The following is a 22,203-nucleotide window of genomic DNA, read 5'->3' as shown; positions in this document are numbered from 1 at the left end:
TCAGTATAACACTTGTTGCATTAAGTGTGGGCTTTTAATTTGGTTTGCAGTGTAGGCTATTATTGTGTTTTAATTTACAACACCCATAAAGTTCATGGTGTAGGGCAGGCTTAAATAATTTTAACTTTAAAAATTGTTGGAAATCACAATTACACATAGTGAACGTGTTTGCAAAGCATATGTAACTTAAAGCTAGTTTAATTACAGCTAAAAAAGTGAAAGACCCTCCTTGTGCACTTCCAAGTAACCCACAAAATGGCTACATTGAAACCACGCCACGAGAAAAAACAAGTTTTGAAGAAGAAGAATTCATTCAATATGTTTGCAATGACAACTTCAGGGTTGATGGCAACGGGCGACCAGGCTGTTTTGGGGGAAAATGGTCATACATCCCACAATGTAGACGTATGGAGATCCAATGTTGTTTTTTTTTAAGCGAAAATTTTGATTTTAATTGTAATTTAGTCAACTGGCGTCATTTTTCCCGACATTCGAAAAGATGCTATAATTTGATGCTCATCATTGCTATGCAACTGTATCTTTGACATGACACTTGATGAGATGTTTGACAGTGGACACCAAGATTGGTTTTCTTGTCATAGCGCCAACTGCATTTCAATTTTCAAACATTAAGGAAAAGCTTGGATAGGCTCTGATAAAGAAATGTTCACTGTCAGAGTCTATGTTTAAACAACAACGCAAAAATATTTGGAACATTTTGCAAGCGAATTAATTAAAGCGTTTTCTACTGTAGTTTTGTTTAATCTCACAATCTCGTGTGCTTGTTTATTCATTTATTGATGCACAAACAACAAAAATTATTTGTTATTTTTCAGCTACAACAACGTGTTTTCACCGAACTCCGCCGACAAATGGGTTTTACGTAGACAATTCTGAAAAAACAGTTTGGTATGCAGGAGAAACCGCCCAATTTCGATGCAATTTGGGATTTAATCTCATTGGCAGCAACTACGTGAGCTGCCAGAGTAACGGAATATGGTCAGCAAGTGTACCTATCTGTGAAGGTTTGTAGTTTTCAGTTCAACTAATGAATTCAAGTGTGTTGATGACAGGCTTCCTGTTTTTAAAAAAGTTTTGATTCCTATCAATTGTTTTTTTTAATTGGTTTTTGTCTCAGAACCCTGGCTTTTCATGGTCCAAAAGCGACCATTCTTCAACTAGCTCATGGCGGCTTATTTCCAAGCGAATAATGATTGCTTGCAACCGTTAGATAGCCAAAAGCATACTCTATCTGGCTGATATGTTCGAACCTGTTTAATCATTTGTCTTGTTTAATCTGTTTAATCGTCGTAATTGATTAGCAACCGGGTTATGAGAGTACTTCGCAAATTTTTAAAATGTCCTTCCTGTAAAAACAGATATGAAAAATATGAAAGCTACAAGATTTAAAAGTGTTCTGTAACTTTTTATAATACTGATCTTTTAAAAATAGTTGATCTCAAAGATGAAACATCAACCAATGGAGGCAAGAACGTACCTGAAAGACAAAGCGGTATGAAACAGCGAAGTAAACTATTAACCATTGATCTACTCTAGCATTCAGGAGTTATGTTCGCATGAAGCAAATTGAAAGATTTGATTTAAAATAGAGAAAAAGTTTTAGATTTATGGCAGTTGAATGAAAATACTTGTATGCATCAAATTTACATTGATGTGCTTTTTAATTTTCCTAATAATCTTCTACAGATGTCACATGTCCTTATCGTCCACCACCAGTGAATGGAGTTTACATACAAGATATTGGCAAGACTATATGGAGACCTGGGGATATAGCCCGGTACAGGTGTAATCCTAACTTTGTGTTGATTGGACATGATTACACAAACTGCAGAAACGATGGAACTTGGAGATTTGATGTCCCTCGATGCCAAAGTACGTGATCTGTGAAATTTTAATCACAATGGGCTTAAAACAAACCAATTCAGGGGCGATTCGCTATAAATCTTCCGTGTCAGTTTTTGCTGTAGAACATAATTACAACGCAAATAATGATTTTAATTTGCAGTGGGTTGCGATCGCCCACAGGATCCTCCCGGTGGTAGCGTATTCTCAACTCCAAGAGACAAAAGAACATTTTCTGCAGGAGATACAGTTGCATTTCGATGTGATACTGGCTACAGGCTAATTGGTCAATCAAGGACACATTGCCAAAACAATGGATGGGCTGCTTTGCCAACCTGTGAAAGTAAGTTTTACAGAAGCAGAGTAAGCTACAATCAAAAGTCGTGGCTTCAATTAATTCAAATAAAACTATAAATAAATTATAAGCACTCGAAAACTACAGTTGAAGCAAAGTGCCAGAATCAACACAAAGTATTTGTATTCATCTTTTGCAACTTTTGATTTTTGATAGAATTCCTCGACCTTCCATGTGAGCTGTGCTTGCTTGATTGTGATGTTCTGATGATTTCAGCGTTCATCGTGCAAAGTCAAAGCGGAAATAATTTCCTTTAAGAATGATTATTCTTACCCTTTTTAAACTTGGTGCACAATGCTGTTTATGTTTACGTGTCCGCTTTTCCATAATATGTAAGTTTACTGCAATCATGCATCATCTCCGGACGGTTTCCATCTTCTACTTTGAGTTTAATACGAAAGCTTTACTTCATTATAATGATTTCATGCTTCCAGTTCAAGTAACTTGTCCTCATCGTCAAGCTCCAGAAAATGGAATATACATCCAGGATGTCGGTAAAACTCAGTGGTTTGTTGGTGACATCGCAAGGTATCGATGTAATGATGGATTCATTATTGATGGCCACAGTTATGTAGACTGCCTACAAGATGGCACATGGAGGTTTAATGTGCCTTTTTGTCAAAGTAAGAAAATTTACATTCCCATGAGCTCCAATTGTAGGCCTACTATGAAAATATTTTAATTGCAATAGCAACCAACTGTATATGTTTTGTTTTCTACATTTTTGAACGCGCAAATTACATCTGCAGTTATGACTAAGTTTGTGCAATGTATTACGCTACATATCAGCGATATTTTTATGAAAAGTATGGTATAAGTATAAGGACTTACACTTTCTCCCTATCTACCTCTACATTAAACCTGTTGCTAAATAGCAGTAAGTAAGTTGTACCCAGCAGTAACAATATTTCATCACAGGATCCGACGCAACGTTTACTGTACAACGTGAACCTAGCACAGAACCTCCAAGAACCGTACCTCCCACTAAAAGGCCATCTAGCTCTTCTCCAAGAACAACTACTAAGTCGGGTATATGCACATTTTGCTTTCATGTTTCTTTTGAAAAGTCGCAGTTCATCTGAGACATTTTGACGAGATGTTGCTTGTTTTTATTACAGTACGATTCTGCATCCGGCCACAAAACCCTTCTCGAGGGAGAATCATTCCTGCAAGAAAAAGAAGATTCTTTAGAAATGAATACGTGACTTACAGGTGTAATTACGCTTACACTTTGGTGGGAAAACCACGAGTGGTGTGCAGAGATGGGGCATGGTCGCACGTTCCTTTTTGCCAAAGTACAAATGCGTTTGATATTCATATATTATATAAAAGTGGAGTATTCATTGCTACCTGCATTTCGTAGTTGATTGTAAAAGTGTAGTCGGCTACAGCCATCTAATCATGAAACAGTTCATAACGGGACAGTCAATCAAGCCTTGTACAGACCTAAGTCATTGAAATTATTTTATTTCTCACAGTGAAAAAACGAGCCCATATTTTGAGTTATTTATGCTCAAGTATTGATAAAGTCGTTTCCTACTGCTTTTGTTAAAGCATCGTTTTAAAAATTGTACTGGGGCATATGAGACTGGTTAAAATGTTAGAAAAGCATGACAAAAGCTTAGGCTGTTCAGGTAACCTTATGCAGTATTTTGGAGTTATTATCGTAGGTTACAGTCTGCTGTTATCATGGAACTTTAAATAACATCCACTTTCGGGTCGTAAGTTTTGATTATGTTTTACGATGCAACCAAACTTAGGGTAAATGTGTAGAAGAAGCAATCTAGCCTATGGAGTCAGCACAAGGCTGAGTGCTTATTGTAGGACAACGAGCATTGATTTTCGTTTACCATACCGGTGTATCCTCCACACCAGCCAACAAGATTTAATGGTGCGATTCTGGTGAGCCTATAACCTGATGGGCGAACAATGTGGATATCATTATTAATTCTTACTACACTTGACTGACCAGAAACATTAGGCTAAATGTTTAATGATTTTGTCACAGAAACTGGATGCATTCGTCCCGCGGCTCCGGCATCTGGTGTTATTCGTCCTGTAAATAAGCGAATTTTTGCTGATGGTGAGTCAGCAACTTACATGTGCAATAGCAACTACGGGATATCTGAAGATGCGCAAGTGCTTTGCCGCAACGGAAGATGGAGCCACGTGCCTTTCTGCAGACGTACGTATGGCTTATACTCATTTTAGATGGTAATTTGTCTCTGGGAGTGGTAGTTGCCGGAGAGCTAGAAGAGATGATTTCTCACCAAAAATACTTGCACATAAAGGATCGTGTCGTACAACGCTGATATAGCCTTTGCTGGTATTTTTTCTTCGAGTGTTTACTGTTTAAGCTATTTTACCCAAAATACTTTTTTAACTCTTCCAAAACTGCTTGCCTGTCTGTATGTCACACGTTATTGAACAGAGCAGGGTTTGAAACTTGGTAGTGCCCCTCTTTCAAATGCCGAAAAAACAATCTCATAATAATTGCAGAGTAGCCCACACCCTAAGACTGAACTAATGTTTCGCAACGCTGTTCATTCGTTTTCACAGAGTTCTTGCTTTATTTGTCTAATTTCCAATAATCCTGAAAGTACTTAACTACGATTCTCTGTCAATTAGAATTTAACAAATGTTCTATCAAAAATTTTTTTTTTCATATAGGGTCCTGTCCAGCTCGCAATCCTCCTGGAAATGGCAGATTCAAAAACTACCAACGGGAATGGTTTGCTGGGGATGTCGCTATGATCAGCTGTGCAAAAGGCTTCAACCTTGTTGGAGAATCTCGTTCCACTTGCCAGATGGACGGAACCTGGCAGTATGACGTACCAAGCTGCCAACGTATGTTCAATTGTTCATCCCATGACCCACCTACGTGCACAGGCCATGCCAACGTGCAGGCTTCAAACTTGATCAGAGGCTGATGTAACACGCTTGATCGCAACGCTTGACCGCAGTCAGAATTGCTAGTACAAGATAGTAGTCCGGGAGTAGCTGATAAACATGGTCTTGGATGAAATGCATTTCAAGTCATCATCATAGATTTGCAGGTTGACAAGACCTGTGTATAAACCTAAAGGTCGCTGTGGTTCAGCTTTAAACCTTTATACAAAAATGGGATTCAAGCGTAAATACAGATTATGTGATTGAATAACTACCTTGCGGACTCTATCAAGTGTTTCCGTTGTGTGTGTTTGCCGATAACCTTGCCTTCACCTTCAATTAATGTATAATATTATTTAAAATTAGCTTATGTTAATTTAAATGTGCATCTAAAATATGATAAAAAATTTTCTGTGCAAAATAAAAGATTTTAGGTGTGTGCAAAATGAAATATTTGTATAGCTCTATCTTTACAAATAAGGAACGCGTAGATTGCTCATATATTTGGTGAAAGCATCATTGCCGACTGCAACCTACTAAGATTTCAGCATCGGTTTTTGCAGGTGCTGAAGCGACGCTCGGGTCTTGCAAGAACCATTGCAGCATGGTCGATGTCAATGGGTGCACGTGTGACTCAGAATGCTCTATCTACAATGATTGCTGTAGTGACTACAACACTGAGTGTATCGGAAAAACGCACCACCGTTCATGTAAGAGTGTAAAATTGTTCAAATACCGTAATCTGTTTTACTTATATATATAATATATTTTCAATTTCGCAGTACATAGCTGCACCTTGTATTCAATTGTTTACTTTTGCGTAGATGTGTACATTCGTCTTCCTTATAGTTTGTGCCATTCAATTCTTCTATGTAAATTTCTTTTTTGTTTAGCATATCCTCCAATGCACATGTCTATGCATTTCTTCCTTGCTATTTTTGCAAATGAGACTTTTAATTTAAAACTTTTTACTTTATCTTCAGTGATACAGAACAACTCACGTCTTCTTTATAATTTTGTAAAAACTCTGTTCAAGAAATCTTATAATTTGATGAAAATTTTTGTATGTTTTGTTTTGGAATTGATTTCTTAAAGTAATCTAATACGTAAAACAAATCAATATCTTTTTCTTAAGTCAAAAGCCAAAGCCTAAGTAAAATCCTTTGGCAAGGCTATCATTCACAATAGTATTTCAATAAAAATTTTTGTAGTAAAAAAACGGTTTTCGTCTAGCCTACAACTAGTACAACTCATCTCATTCACTACTCGTCAGAATAACCAGACCAAAAGAAACAAAAAGTTACATTTTTAATTGGTTTATTGATTAATTATCCAGAAAGCTTTTCCCACTTTTGATTAAAGTAATCTAATTTTCAAAGTATTCAACAATTTATCAACGAGTTTTCGAAGTAGCAAATACTTTTTTGTAAACATCACGTCATTAAGTAACCCAAGCCTGCTTTAGGCGTTGATGACTTTTAATCAATATTTTCATCTTTGCAGATTCGAAATAAAAGAAACACGAATTTTTCAATGGAAAGTTTTTATTTTTGTAATTGTTTATTATTATCATATTGTCAATTTCGATTGTATTATTACTTTTAAACCTCAACAACATACATTTACAAATGATGTCCAGAGTCAATATGATGACGAAAGTGGTTAACTTCATATTCTTTGCGATGATGTTTGATGTATAATATAGCACTCTTTATTTACGAAAAACATACTTTCGTTCATCGATCGTTATATCATTCCTCAAATCGCTTTATATCAGACTTTTGATGTTATCCGATTGTTCATGTCGTTTTGCATACTTTCAATTCTTCCAACTATCATTGTATTTGTGATGGATAATGTTCAGTGAGCTCTTAAACTGACGACATCAAAGGCAGTTCTCTGTCATTTTTGTGCATTTGCAGTTTGTGTATTATTTTATTGTTTTAGATATGGACAGCTTTGTCTGATGCAAATAAATAATAAATAAATCCGGCTTTTTACAACAATAGTATTTAGAAACTTAAAACTTCTTATTTTTTTCCACGAAAAATTGTTGTTTTGTTTCGATTTCAAGTAAAAACCTTTTTTTCTGCAAATTTTGCACCAGACAAAAACTTTGCAAACTAGATTTAGGATTTCATAAATATTTTGCTTCGACCACAAAAAATCGTTTCTGGAAGCCTTGCTTCCCACTCTAGTCGGGATAACATCATCACAGATCCCTGATAATAGTTGATATGACCACAGTATTTCTTCCGTATGTTACATGTATTATGTTACATGTTACAATATCAACAACTAAAGAAGCAAATAAATTTCAGTTCACACAATAAGCTGTGATGTCATGAGAGAAACAGCAAAAAGTAAAAAAAAAAATAGAATCATTGAAAACAATAATTGCGTCACAAAAACAAATAATATAACATCAATAACTTTACACCTTATAAAAGGACAAGTGCGTTATGTTTTCTCAACTCGGTTTGCAGCCTATTGCTGCCATGTCAGTCTCAATAGGTATACGCAGTGACGTTGACAGGATGGTCCAGGGATTGTTTTTGAACTCTGGATTATTTTATGGGCCAGGAGACTCGAACAAACTACAGCATATTCTTAGGATAAATGGGGCTCGATGATTTCATTAGTAACGGGCCAAATTATCCTTTCAACGGCCCTGGAATTACGTCACCGCAAACCAAAATACTTCAGATTCTCATAATAATGATTAAATGAAAGTCAGCTCCCGTCTGTAACAGTATTCTAAGCACATGCTGCTTCCTATATTTACTGACAGCAAAAATCGTCTTCTGCAAACGCTACTGTCAGAAAAGCATCGGTACTTCAATTTTATATTCACAATCTTGAAAAAAAGCAGAATAAATGGTAAATAGTTTTTACATTGACGAGAGTATGAGATGATGTTTCTTTTCACCTTCTGCAGGCTTTTCCTGTAGTTTAAAAATATTTCTTCAATGGAAATTAAATTTCTTCTTGAATCATCATCTCACATATCACTTCGTTTCTGAAACAAAATATCGAAGTATCACTGATTTGAACAACACAGTTCAAATTTAAGCGGTCAACTGTAGCGTGGCCGTGGAGGTACGATATGCAAAAGGAGAATAAAACATCGTTGTTCATGGTGGTATCATTCATGGTGTGGTTTACGGTGTGTAATCAATGTAGCAACGTACTTCATGGACAGCTCTCCAAATGGGCGGTACGCAAAGTAGATGGAATAGTTTTTAAAAAAGTGGAAACGTTGCGGTGTAAACATCGCTGACTGGTCCTGCTTTCAAATTCAACAAGTGCTCAACACCATTCAAATTCTCTTTACAAGCATAAGAAACTGCCAGAATTAAACCTCTGAATATGCTTTCTCATTCCAAAAATGGAGATTTTACAGTCAATAAATCATTTGGAAATGTAGAGTTGTAAGCAAAGCACATGACTTAGCCTACGTATATGAAAAAAAATCGTGTCGTATTTAAATCAAACGGTCTTGATATTTATTCGTTTGCTTGTTTTGAAAGTTCAGATGAGCTTTTATCAATTTTTTCATGTGTGGCTGTTTTTCCAGATCATTCTCATTCTAGTAAATCTGCCTACTCAATTTATTGCAGACTGCGCAGTGATGAAAGAAGTTTTTTCAATACTCAGTTTATTTGGATGTCGAACTAGGATTATGCTGTTGGAAGCCAAGCGTTTTTATCCACCCAGTGGCTAAATCGCCAGTTCAGTGCAAACTTAAAAATATGAATGCAGGCAAAGCCTGTTGACGGCTGCGTGGCCATATGGTGAGAACGTCTGCGCAAAGCCCAAGAAAACATCGGACCAACACCACTCCAGAGCAAGCGACTATGTGGGGGCAAGACAGTTAAAGGCATACCAAAATAATAGGAGCACCTGACTCGATGACTAGTAAATATGTCCCTTTGCTGCTTCCTGTCGTTTATTGTGTTGCATCTGTGATCGCTGCACTGCAAGTTGTCGCAGTCGACGCGATAAAAGCCTTGATTATGATTATTTTGTCACCTTTACAAGTAGGCAGCCGAGTCCATTTCTTTTCACTGCACCTCATCACATTGCTAACTTCTAACGGCAAGGCATAACCTTTGTTGCATTGTACTTGCACCACGTCTCCGTCGGAGAAAAACATCTTGTTGGTTGGGTATGAATGAATTGCACCATGGGAAGGATTTAAAGGACGCTTGCATCCATTTTTTGGGAAATCTGTTGATTTTAAACGTAGTGTTTAAAATCGTACGTTAAACAGCTTCAAATTTTCGATGCAAATATTTGTTTTGTTAAATATTATTAAGTTTATTATTTTAAATGTAAGAAAAGTGCAAGCGAAAACCAACCAGGTTCCAGTTTATGCCACAATAGATAGGCTATGCTATAAGCTGCAGTTTGGCAAATATGTTAATTTGAATTACACAAGTGCTGATATGTCGCCGGGAGTGAGGCAATAGCCTATAAAGTTTTTAAAACTAACACAAAACTGGTTAAACCAACTGTCAAAAACTCACGTTGAACGTTTTTCACACATTAGTTAATTTTAATCAATCAATGCTGCTCACATCAATACTTACGCTTGCAGGTAGGAATGTCATTGGACCACTGACCGGTAGCTAGACAGGTTGACACTGAACTACCAATAAGTTGGTAATCTTCGCCAACGCAGGTGAATCCAGTGACGTCACCTACTCGCCATTTTGTCTTGTTTTGGTGAATTTTAAAATATCTGCCGTTGGGAGGCGGGGGACGGCGCAGACAAGTGGTAGGCAATTTTACTGAAAAATAAAGTTGTACGTTTAATAATTTAAATCCACTAAAGTTTTATATTTGTTTGAATTATCTTGTAAGTTGATTCACAAAGATGTCTTGTATAATATTTCCTTTTAATTTGATTTATAACTTATTAACTGCAATCAATTCAAAAATACGTGCCAATTCTTCACTTAATCAATCAAATGCAAACATGATCCTCGACTGCTCAATAGAAATTAGTTAACGATCTTCAAAACAGAATTTTAATTAATAATTATTCCGGTGAAACGTTTAAATTCGCTGAGCAGTACCTTCACACCTGGGCTGGCGATCCCATTTGCCATTTCGGCAGGTGGCGAGAGAGCGAGTATTTATCGTATACCCGTTTTTACAAGCGTAAATAACAAACTCTCCATCTTTAAAGACTTCCTTTGCGCTTGGAATGGTCACTATCCGTCCTTTAAGAGGATTTGGAGGACGCTTGCAAGGAGCAGATGGTGGATGAGTTCGCTTGCCTGTTGCAAAATACTTAAATTTGAAATAAAGAAGATTAGAGCTTTCAATTCAATTTGATAAAAATCGTCAGACCTGTGATGAAACAATTTGAGTATCGAACGCTGATTAAGTAGATATTGATCAGGTATTGGTTCCATATCCATCTAGAGCACACTGATGGTATGTTACGTTTTGTTAACGTGCTTAAAATGTCATGCTGACACGAAAATGTAAGGATTGGAGTCATTGTTTTTAGTCAACTGAAATATTTTATAAAGTTAGTTTTTCTGGTAAGTAACACAACTGCTTGATTTTTAAGCACATTTACTTACGAGTACATATTGGCACTGTTGCAGACCAAACTCCAGACGAATGACAGGAAGAGCGTTTATTTCCACTCAACAAGAAACCACGCTTGCATTTAAAGCTCGCAATCTCTCCTACACCCCAGAACTTTTTATTTTGTTGTCTCTTGCTGTAATCTCCATTACGCGGAGGGGGCCGCGGGAAGCATGTGACTTGGTTTTCGCTGGTTCCTGTCTTGGGTGGTGAATTGGATGGACGCCTTAGTCTTCGTGGTTGTGTTTTCCTCAAAGCTCTTAAGCCAACTATCAAAATTGAGTTCAGTTTTAAGCACTGCATTCGTTTACTCTTTAAGTAGTATATATCATGGTAATGTTATTTAATAAAAGGCTACTGAAAGTTGCGACTAACGATGAAGAGCATTGATAAGCATTGCAAACGATGTTAAGCTACGTACTTTTTCGTAGTAATAATAGTATGTTGTTTATGGTAGGCTATAACAGTAGATTAGTTTTTACGTAAAACGCTAGTTTTGCTTATCTTGGCTGCAATTTGATCGGTATTGCAATAGAAGCTTTATAAGTATAGTTAAATTATGTTGTTGAAAATCACCGAGGACATAAAATATCTCACGTGGTTTGACGCAGGCAGGCTCATGACTCCATTTTCCTTCGAAGCATGTCGCTCTGGGATCACCAATCACTCTAAAGCCAGAACGACAAACATATCTGACGATTTCTCTATCCAAAAATATTTTCTTTCCGTTAGGAATAGTTTCCAGTCTTCCGTTTATTGGATTAGTAGGCCTTCTACATGTGAGAAAGTCTTTTCTTTGTCCTACAAAACATGCTTCTTTAAGAAATAGCTTTTCGACACAGCTAACAAATTTACTGTAAGAAATTGAAAACTATATCTAATTGTTGCTCACAGTTGTACTTGTAGAGGTAAAGGCATTTTAAGAACTGTGGGCTAAATCTAGAAGAATATATTAGTTTCTCAAAGCACCTTTTTCAAAACTTTTAAAAATTATATCTGGAATTAAACTTTTTTAAATTTATACCAACAAAGAAAACAGCAGTAGGCTAGATTATTTTACATGTAACTGACAGTTTTCTTCACTCCTTTGTATAGCTACATCCTCACCTAAAAGCTCACAAGTCGGCTTATGGCTCCACCTTCCATTGATGCACTTTACTTTAGAAATTCCAACCACATGATAGTTGGCATAACATTTGTAAGTTACAAATTCGTTCAGACGGAAACTTGTCTTGGCAAATGGAGACGAAATAATTCGACCGTTTTGTGGGTGCTTAGGTCTGCGACAATTTGAAGCTGAAAGATGAAAATAAATTTGTGTTAAACAACAAAACGTTGAGTAACCTCACTGCACTAAGCAGCAAGCAGTAGAAGATCCAGGGGAGGGCGATTGTCCCTCCTAAAACACACAAAAGTAACTTTATTCACGGTGTATTTGCAAGGACGGACTAATTTACACTTACATATCATTGTGTTGAAATCACCCTCCCCCTTATAAGGCTACTTGTCGGATCCTCCCTTAACATCAAGTTTAGTCAGTACTCTACCTCGGCAAACTGGGAGATCAGAAGACCATAAGCCGGTGGCAAGACAAGTAGAACGGGATTTTCCGAGCAGTTTAAATCCGCGATTGCATCGAAAACGAATCACATCAAGAGCTGTCCATTTTATTTTCCTCTTTCCAACAATTTGTCCGTTTCTTGGAGCAGGTCTTTTTACGCACTCAGCTTTATCTTTAAAAAACGAAAGATTATTAGCTTAAAGGAACTCACATTTTCCTGTTATTATTGGTCACATTTTTCGTATTAATTATCACCATTGTCATGTACAGCGCCCAGGAGCATAGTTCGACAGTGGATGCGGCGCTATATAAATATTGTTATTATTATTAAGTTTTCAAAATGGATATATGTAGATTGTCAATGCCTATAATGTAGATTGTCAATGTAAAATGCAGATTGACAATAATGATAATAAACAATTATTCTACAACACATATTAGGCAAATTGATTTCCATGCAGTAGAGAAAGTTTCTCACACTTGCACGTTGGTACAGGGTTGATCCATTCTCCTGTTGATGAACAAATAGTGCTGCTGCCGATCAAAGCAAATCCAGAGTTGCAAGTAAACCTTGCTCTTTCTCCGGCAAACCAAACTGTTTTTTCTTTTTGATTCTGGGGATATCTTCCGTTCAGAGGGGGGTCACGGTGAGGGCAAGTCGCTCGTTCTAGAAATAAACTTTTATAAATCCATAAGCAATAAATATCTCGCTGCTACTTTACGACGCAAAGATTTTTATGGCAAGTTCAGTCATTCAGACAAAGATTTTTCAAAGCAATATTATAGTTCAATGCAGCAAAACAATCTTTTGTAGGCTAATTTTGCAAAAAAGAACATATTTTCTACATGGCGTGAGTCATATTTGATGTATTAAGATTTCACAGAAAAGACATAGTTCAGCAGGATTAAATAAGCTGATACAATGCAGTCTCAGCTTATTTAATATGTACACAGAAATGGTCATGAGGAGAGCAGGGTTGAGTAATTCCAATATAGGAGTGAAAATCGGTGGCAGAATTATAAACAACTTGAGATATGCAGATGACACTACCCTTTTGGCCGAGAACGCACAAGATCTTGAAGACTTAATCATCAAAGTGAAAAAGGAAAGTGAAAGGGCTGGATTGAAACTCAACATCAAAAAAACAAAAATTATAACAACTGGTAAAGCAGATAACATAAACATCAAGATCGAAAATCAAGAAATTGAAACAGTGAATGAATTCATATTTTTAGGCTCAAAAATAAGCTGGGATTCTAATAACTCACCAGAGATAAGGAGAAGAATAGCGCTGGGAAGAAATGCATTTGTTGGAATGAATAGCATTTGGAAGAGCAAGGATATAAAGTTAGAAACAAAAAAGAAGCTGATCAAAACTATAATATTCCCAATTGCAACTTACGGATGCGAAACATGGACGATGAACAAAGCAGACAGAAGAAAGATTGACGCATTTGAATTGTGGTGTTGGAGAAGGTTACTGCGTGTTCCTTGGACAGCCAAAATGACAAACGAGAAAATTCTTGAACAAATTAAACCGGACATGTCCCTAGAAGCTAGAATCGTCAGGCAGAAACTTTCATATTTTGGCCACATAATGAGAAGCAAATCAATGGAAAAAGACATCATGCTTGGTTTGGTGAGCGGAAGAAGAGGAAGGGGGCGCCCGAAAACAAGATGGCTTGACACGATTGTAAATGACAGTGGCATGGGAGTGCATGAATTGAAGGAGGCTGCGTGGGATCGAGAGATGTGGAGAAAGATGACGTATAGAGTGACCGAGAGTCGTAAACGACTGAACGGATGATGATGACAATGCAGTCAGTCACACTTACTTACTAGTACATCTAGGAACTGTATCTGACCACAAGTTGTTAGCTCGGCAAGTTATTTTCTGCCTTCCAGCAATGGTATAACCTTGCGCACATTCGAACAGTGCGACTTCACCGGCGTACCATGTCGTCTTGTTTATTTGACTTCCCACGTAATTTCCGTTCGAAGGAGGAAGTTGATGACTACATCGTGAGAGTTCTTGAACAAAACTTTGATTTTAGAAGGTCATGTATTTGAAAGATTTAAACAATAAATGCTATTAATACTACAGAAAGTGCTCAATACTAAGCAAGAAAGTCAAGTAGAGCAAATTACATCAAATATATCCTAATTGCTACCTAAATCTGTGCAGCCTGTTTCACCCTAAAAGGGTGATCATCAGAAGGTCCTTAATAATGTTATTGTATAGTTTCCGTAGAAAATCCAACAAACAAACTTTCAACGCCAACAAAAGAACATGTGCTTGAAACGTTTGAGCTGATAACACGTCATATCAACATGCAAACACTTTCGAATCCGAGGTTAAGTAGGACTGCTGGTAAACAAAATGTTTTAATTTATATATTGTTTTTCATATTTTCTATACTTTATATTTTTTATTCGAAATCAAAAGAAAATTAAAACAAGGAATTTTCCGTCGAGACCAGTAGTCGAAATAGCTTATTTTCAACCCTTTGTGCTGGACACTACCAAACCTATGAACGGTAATTTAAAATATCGTTTCTCTCAGTTCGAGTTAACAATGTAGCAAAATCGCATTTTTTTAAACTAAATATAGCCACAACCAGTAAATATACGTTTTAACAAAACGAAATACTTCGAATGGGCAACATCTTTGAGCATAAGAGATTGCAATGGTGATTATACAAAGTTAACGAACTACAATTTCTTCAAACTTAAGCAGTGCAAAGGACAAAAATAACTTTATTACCATTTAAGTTTGCTTTTTTATCAATAATTTTTCTTTTATATATTGTATAATCAACTATATGTTATATTTTAAACATTATTATACAGCATATTAAATTTGTATGATGTATACTCAGTTGCCTATGCATGCAGCTACTTTTACTTTGTGCAAGAGCAATGCATCTGTGACTAATACAGAGCTACATAAAAATGCACACCTCTACACAGGGTGTAATAAGTTGAGTGAGCATGTTGCTGAAGAAAATGCGGCCGAGAGAAAGGAACTGGCCATCTTATTCTCGTTAGTGTCGAAGGCCCAGTGTGATAAGAATTTTATCTTCTTATTCCCCGAAGCTCAGTAATTGAGTACGGAACCACTTTTTTATACCACAATGTCTCAACTTTTGTTGATTTTGTTTTTAGCATTTGGTGACTCACGTTTGCATTTAGGTTCACTAGTCCAAGCTCCGTTATCACATTTTAATGTTGCATCCCCATCAACGCCGTACCCTTCCCTGCATTTAAATTTGATAAACTCTCCATCAAAGAAACGAAATTTAATGGGAAGGAGAAATATTACTTCTCCATTAGACCTGTTTGGTGATTTCGGTAGTCGACAAGATAAGGATTCTCTTGGAGGATCTGATGATAAAAAAACGTAATGTTATATTTAATGATTAATAAACAAAATCACAGCGTTACCCCACTTTGCAATGAATTTTAAACAAAATCAACCTAATACAAAACTGAATAAAATTTAACTATGGCTTTTTTCAAAAAAACAATTGATAGGCATGAAACTTATCGCAATGATATGAAACTGAAATAACATATCTGCCTTTTGACAAATAATATCCATTGTAAATTGGCATATTTTGTTTTAAAAGTTAACATACATGTGGCTTTTGAGTTTGAGATCAATATAATTTAGACGCAACTGTTTGTGGTTGAAAAATTACTGATATAGTCAAAAATTCATTTCTCATTTTATAGTGATACTACTGGTTGGTAGAACAAATTGGTTAGTGATAATTTGAAAGATGGAAACAAGTTTTGCAAGTCTACAGTTCGTGACAAACTTATTTTTGTACTTTTTTCAATAGAATTCTAAATACAACAATGATTCTCCATAACAGTTAGGTTACAATATAATCCTGCAATCCAATCAAATAAATAAATAACGTGTCTGCACTGCAGTTCAAGGCCAAGAGAGGTGAAAGCAAGTGGTCATACTATAAATAGGTTACAAAATAAATAAACAACATTTATAAATACAAATGTAAAATCAAGTTTTTCTAGGTTGTTGATCTTACTTATACAAACTGGCACAGGAGTTGTCCACTTCCTATTCTTTTGGCATCTCGATCGCTTTCTTCCCAGAAGATTATAGCCACGGGCACAACTGAAGTAAGCTATGTCATCCACAAACCAAACCTTCTTTCCAGCTTGATTTCTAGAGTATCTGCCATGAGAAGGTGGTGGCCGGTGTGTGCAGTTCAATCTCGGAGCCACTGACAATAAACAAAACACATAAGGTCATACGAAGAATTGGATCCCTTACAGAACGCAGTCCGAATGAACTACGAGAAATGACTGAAAATGGCCAATTATGGAGACTTTTTATTGGCTTTCTATTGCACCCAACTGGGGCAAAAGAATTTATTATTATCACAAGGTCAGTGGCGACCGGTTACTGGAGTTTGATTCGTTTTGGGGTTGTACTAAAAACTTCCAAACATGACATTGATTGAATTCTTTGTTGAGTATTAGGCCTACTGTAAAAAACTAGTAAATCTATTTTATTTTGTGTTCGTTACGAAAGCGTAAGAACTATATTCCGATCGTCCTTCAGCCGTTGTCACTGCTTGGTAACGCAATGAGATCCATCACAACAACCGCGATAAGCTTAAAGCGGACGCATGATTATCGCAATTGCAAGTAACAACAATGCAAAAATGAAACTGATAGTGGCCAAACAACATTCGGTGCTGTGGAGCAACAACAGATAACGCTTTGGTAGATAATTTACTTTGTTGTATATTTGAAGTAACATAACCGGATTTATCGTTATTCTATTTAGACGCACTAAACAAAATTATAATCAGTTTTAAAAAAATCTAAAGTTTTCGGCGCAGCACCATAACCTTTTTGCAGCATCGACTTGTTAGGACATTTCCAATTATAAGAATTTATGTAGAGTATAGTTCAAAGGTATCGCTTGTATTTTCGGTACAGCAAAATTTAATTTTTCTTTGTAACGTTTTTCTTCATATGCAGTTGACAAATTGCTTTGTCTTGGCAAGAAAGGAGCGTTGCCCAGAAATACTCGATTTAAAGTTTTTTCATTAGGCCTAATTTGACTTTTTTGTTTTAATTGAAATAAAGAAAAATCCAGCTGCATTTCTTTCAAAAGAGAATGCAATTATTTACCTCCACAAGTTGGCGCACTATTCCAGTGCCCTCCTGTGCAAGTGACGCGCGGATGTCCGGACAAAATAAAGCCAGAATTGCATTGATAACGGACAAAGTGTCCGTCGGAAAACCAATTTCGTTCGCTTGGATAAGAGCGGATTTTTCCGTTTTTTGGATTTCTTGGTCTGTTGCATCCATAAGGATCTCTCTGCTGTTCTGTGTGAACATTAGAGCATCAATCAACAAAACACATTGAAAATAAGATATTGTTTATCAAATTTTCCCTACCCGTCAATGGGACCAGTGGAGCTGTTGCCACAGAATATTTTAAACGTACTATTTCAAAATCCAGAATTGCTTGTCTTTTAGACAAAAACTTATTGGTTTAGTGCCTTTCTGTTATGCTTCAAATGAAAGTTATTTTTATCAATTTTATTTCGATTAAAAAAGAAACCTTCGAACAACTCAAGCTTTCATGGTTGATTGGCTTAAAATCTACCTGAGGTTTCATTTCAGTTTGGAGGCTAATCTTTTGCAAACTTGATAATTTATGACAAAACATCTGTTAATAAAACAGCTCTAAGCCTTTGCAAAACAATCTCACTTATGCATTGAAATGTAGCAAGACCAGTGACCTCAGTCATTTTAAAACTTTACATTTTCAACTCAATTTTTTTATGTTTTTTCAGATATAAATGGTTTATATTGTACTGTTTAGTAGAAACACTTATCGGTCGCTTACGTGAACAACTCGGAATTGGCGATGACCATCGGCCAGACCTGAGACAACGCGATTGTCCATTTCCAGACATTTGGAACAAATGGTCACACCGAAATCTAGCGATGGCCCCGGAGTACCATTTTGTGATGCCCAGTTGCGTTTGGACATACTTTGTATTTTGTGACGGGGTTCGATGTGGACATATCACTTTCTCTAAAAGATAAAAAATACCATTAAGAATAAATTTAGCCTCTGCACAAAATGTCACGACTAATATCACAAACACAAGGAAAATATCAAACGAGCATAAGATTTAATCCATTTTTTTTACTATAAAGCTTGTTTTATTGTAATTTATATCAAATCCCTCTTTGCTTCTTAAATTTAAAATAAAGAAACCTTATGATGGAAGTCTAAAGTGCTTCATTGGAAAGTATAGCTACTTAATGGTAGGCTGACTAGTTCATTCACTCGGTTGACATTTGTTACCTCAGTCAAACTTGTCCAAGCAAGGATAACATAAGTCCCCTTGTCTTAGTTACTAAAACGCTCTAGGAAAATGTGACGAAAATCTACGTAGGTTACAGAAAAAGTGTCTTTCAATGCACGCAAAAAAGAGTAGCCTAATATTTTTTGAAAGCTTGGATTTAGTGATTTTATTAAAGTGCTTTCAACAAATACTATCTATAATATGCACTTAAAGTATTCAATTGCAATATTATTATAACGAAAGGGTGCAGGAAAATAGAAATATTAAGACTAATACATCATTTAAACTTAAGCTTCTAGCCTTGGAATGCTTGCTGGCTGGATAAATACGCATAGTCACTTACTTTGACAAACAGGCGGTGACCCCCATTTGTTCCTGTTGCATGTTAAACTCACAGGGCCAATCAGTTGGTAGCCTTGTTTGCAGCGGTACCTAACTGTATCTCCGTGATGGAAAGTTGTTTTTCTTTTGGAATAAAAAGCAATGTTTGCGTTATTTGATCGAGGAGGCTTTGGGCAATCAGAGTTTACTTCACGGAAAGAACCTGACAAAATGAAAATTATGAAAGTACGGTAACTTTCAAAAAACTGCCATAAATAGCAAACCATTTGTCTAAGATTACAAGCTACCTTTGACCATGGTATCTATGCATTAACCTCGTTTCTCCGCCTCTAAGTGGATACATTGTTGTTGTTTTTTAAGTAGTACTAAATTTCATTCTTGCTTTATCACTCAGCACTAAAGGAAGAGATTTAGAACAAGACAATGCTCAGCCGCGCCTCTGTGCGATTATGTTGAAACTACCTTGCGAAACTTTGAGAGCAATACATACTGCAAATAAATACAAAATACACATTATTATTGTTATCATGATAATTACTCACGAACACATGAAGGTGCGGTGCCTGACCAGGTTTGCGAAGAAAGGCAGGTTCTTTTTTTTGAGCCTCGGACCAGTTTGTAGCCGGTAAAGCACTTATAAGTTACCACATCTCCTTTTTGATAACGAAACAGAACGCGATCAACATGTGAAAAGGAATTTCTTGAGGGTGGATTGCACGCAGTAGATCCATGTGCGAGCAGAAGCCATGAAATCTGCAGCCCCAGAAATCGACCTCGCATTTTTGGCAATGCAATTACAATTTGACAAAACGTTGCAAAATTTAATTACTGCAATCAGACAGTCTGTTTGCGCTTTTTATACTATCAAGCAAAAAGTTACTTTTTCTTCTCATTTTTCTCTCTGCTTTGCGGTAGCAACGATTTCCCTTGGGCGTTAAAAAGAAGTGGAAAGGATTAAAAAATTGCCTTGTCACTATTGATTCCAGCAAGCTACCGCCCGCAAATTATGTTTTTATGCTTCTACAACTTTTTATTTTACTGCAATACTGCAGTTTGTAAACAGTCCGACTATCTTCTCAAAACCAAGGATCAATTACTACACGCAACAGAAAAAAAAACAGCATCATCAAATACCTACAGCCACCGTAAAATCAGCGCACCCGAATCTGCTTATAGCATAATAAACCTTGCTTAGATTCCATGCGGATCTTGCCAAGCACTTTTAAAACGTAAGTTAAATGTTAATTACTTTTATTTTGTTTAGTAGTGAGAAGGAATAATAATCTAGTCATAGTAGTGGTAATGTATGTGTTTGTACACAGCGCTGTTATATGTACATCAAACTTCACTGCTCCTGGTTCACAAAGCCGACAGTTTCTGCGCAGCAAAGTTTAACGTCTTTAATGTGATGCAAAACCAGGAAAATCAAACAGTCGCCAAAAATCTTAGTCTTGGTAGACCGACAGAAACCAAACAACGTCATCACTATTGTTAACTGTTATCCAATGCAAAAGATTAAGTTTATCAAAAAAGAGTTTATAAGTAGCCTGCCAAGTAGCCTATTCGCCACACTTGATGACGTATTATTATTCTTTCATTAGTTTATCAAAGCAAGTTCTTATTCTCCGTCTTGATTAGAACTTATGCTAATGAAGAACCTTAAGTGGACATGGAAACCAGAAAACGAAAAACTATTATTATTCAACGTCATGAGTGTCACGATCAAACTTTGTTGTGGTTTTGGAAGACACTGGGTTGTGATTACGTTTGACTTAACTTGATAAGCTACTTTAGCAAGCTATACGCGGAAGCTGCTTTGAGAACACAAAAAGACAAACTTTGAGTTTGCTGAAAAAAAACTAGCTTATTTGACGGCACAATGAAAATAGCCTAGAAAAGCATTGATTTGACGTCTTCTGATGTAGATTTTTTAACTATATGCATATATATTTTTCTAAAGGCAAAATTTTGCCCTAAAGAAAATCTTTCAACAGTACCTATTTGCTACAAATCTATTTTGCTTTGCAAAACTACGGTAGTTGTGTCGTTTAGTCATTGACCGAGTCTTTTCCGCATTGTGCAGTCCAAACAGCTAGTGTCGTCAGTAGCAGAAGACAATTCACTTTTAGATGCGACGTTTCAAACATGTAAAAATAATGGTATAGTCCTATACTCAGTTCTGAGCTTCGGGGAATGAAAAAACAAGGTTCTCATTACACTAGGCCTTCAGCACTAACGAAGTGGGGTGGCCAGTTCCTGTCGCTTGGATCGCTTTCCTTCAGCAACTATGCCTATCAAATTTATTTCATCCTGTGTAGAGATGACTGGTGTTTATCAACAACCAGCTTACACCTGGTGTCGAACCAGGTTTACACAACTGTAAAGCCAGTGTCTTTTCCGTTGCATCATCCCACCGCTCATCAAACGTGTAGTTTCTTTGGATAAAATACGATTACACGCTTATTTATTGTGTGTCTTATTAACAAGTATTTTGAAACGAAAATCTGGAGTTAGCCTAAGATTTTACAGTGAGTGTTCTTTTGATGATTGCATCTAAACATTTTTTAAACTTGTTCTATCTTGTATAGATGCTAGTGTTACCTCATGATCAAACAATATGCACTTTTGCCTTGTTTGAGTGGAAAATTCACGAGATTTCTTAACTCGACATTTCGTCTAACTCGAGAGCTTTTCCTATTCTCTTCAGTTCTCAGCTTTTGCGTTAGCGTATGATTCGAATCATTGACTTATGAGTTTTAAGTTGTACTATGCTTCAGCAACAGTCAAACGTTTGCGTGCTTTCCTATCTCATAACTAACCGTGTAAGTAGTTTATTTTGAGATAAAAAGTTTTACCAACTTTAGGCGAAGAGTATGGATGAATTGAAGGCCATTGCAACCAACAGATACGTTTAAAACGTTACTAAAACTGGAGAATGTTATAAGCACGTCGTTTGAATGTGTAGGCAAAAAATTATATCGATGAAACGTGTTGTGTAAAACTTTTGCTTTGTTTTTTTTTTGTTAAAAATTTGTAAACCATCTATCCAATAAAGCTAAACAATCAACACACCTTTTACATGATTTCATTGCTCTTGTTTATCGAAACTTTTATGATTGTGTGAAATTGTTTTCATGTTTTAAAAATGCGGTGGTTTTCACACACTCTATCTGACAATGCTACCAACTTCGCAAAATCGATTGAGTTATAAAAAGTATCCTCG

General features: G+C 36.3%; 3 protein-coding genes across 3 annotated transcripts in view; 2 read left to right on the top strand and 1 right to left on the bottom strand.

The window, feature by feature from the left end:
* Nucleotides 1-1,901, top strand: part of LOC145766513 (complement factor H-like) — a 31,232-nt gene extending 29,331 nt beyond the window's left edge. Inside the window, exons 25-28 of the mRNA XM_082578239.1 lie at nt 208-405; nt 837-1,025; nt 1,454-1,513; nt 1,708-1,901. Coding sequence (XP_082434365.1) covers nt 208-405; nt 837-1,025; nt 1,454-1,513; nt 1,708-1,901 — 641 coding nt within the window. The remainder of the gene's footprint in view (nt 1-207; nt 406-836; nt 1,026-1,453; nt 1,514-1,707) is intronic.
* A 904-nt stretch (nt 1,902-2,805) lies between these two features.
* On the top strand, nt 2,806-5,148 carry LOC145766512 (C4b-binding protein-like). The gene is made up of 5 exons (XM_082578238.1): nt 2,806-2,818; nt 3,137-3,247; nt 3,337-3,513; nt 4,227-4,403; nt 4,889-5,148. The coding sequence occupies exons 1-5, from the start codon at nt 2,806-2,808 to the stop codon at nt 5,146-5,148; spliced, it is 738 nt and encodes a 245-aa protein (XP_082434364.1).
* A 3,908-nt stretch (nt 5,149-9,056) lies between these two features.
* On the bottom strand, nt 9,057-18,071 carry LOC145766511 (complement component receptor 1-like protein). The gene is made up of 13 exons (XM_082578237.1): nt 18,032-18,071; nt 17,446-17,643; nt 16,329-16,526; nt 15,454-15,657; nt 14,113-14,304; nt 12,751-12,939; nt 12,259-12,444; nt 11,819-12,007; nt 11,309-11,512; nt 10,705-10,980; nt 10,189-10,392; nt 9,700-9,900; nt 9,057-9,337 (listed from the first exon to the last, which is right to left on the bottom strand). Exons 1-13 carry the CDS (start codon nt 18,069-18,071, stop codon nt 9,057-9,059), a joined length of 2,562 nt encoding a protein of 853 aa, XP_082434363.1.
* Nucleotides 18,072-22,203: the final 4,132 nt, after the last annotated feature.

Source organism: Aplidium turbinatum, chromosome 3, assembly GCF_918807975.1.
Source record: "Aplidium turbinatum chromosome 3, kaAplTurb1.1, whole genome shotgun sequence".
Taxonomy (NCBI): Eukaryota; Metazoa; Chordata; class Ascidiacea; order Aplousobranchia; family Polyclinidae; genus Aplidium; species Aplidium turbinatum.
The sequence above is the reverse complement of the archived record's forward strand: the minus strand, read 5'-3'. Positions and strand labels throughout refer to the sequence as shown.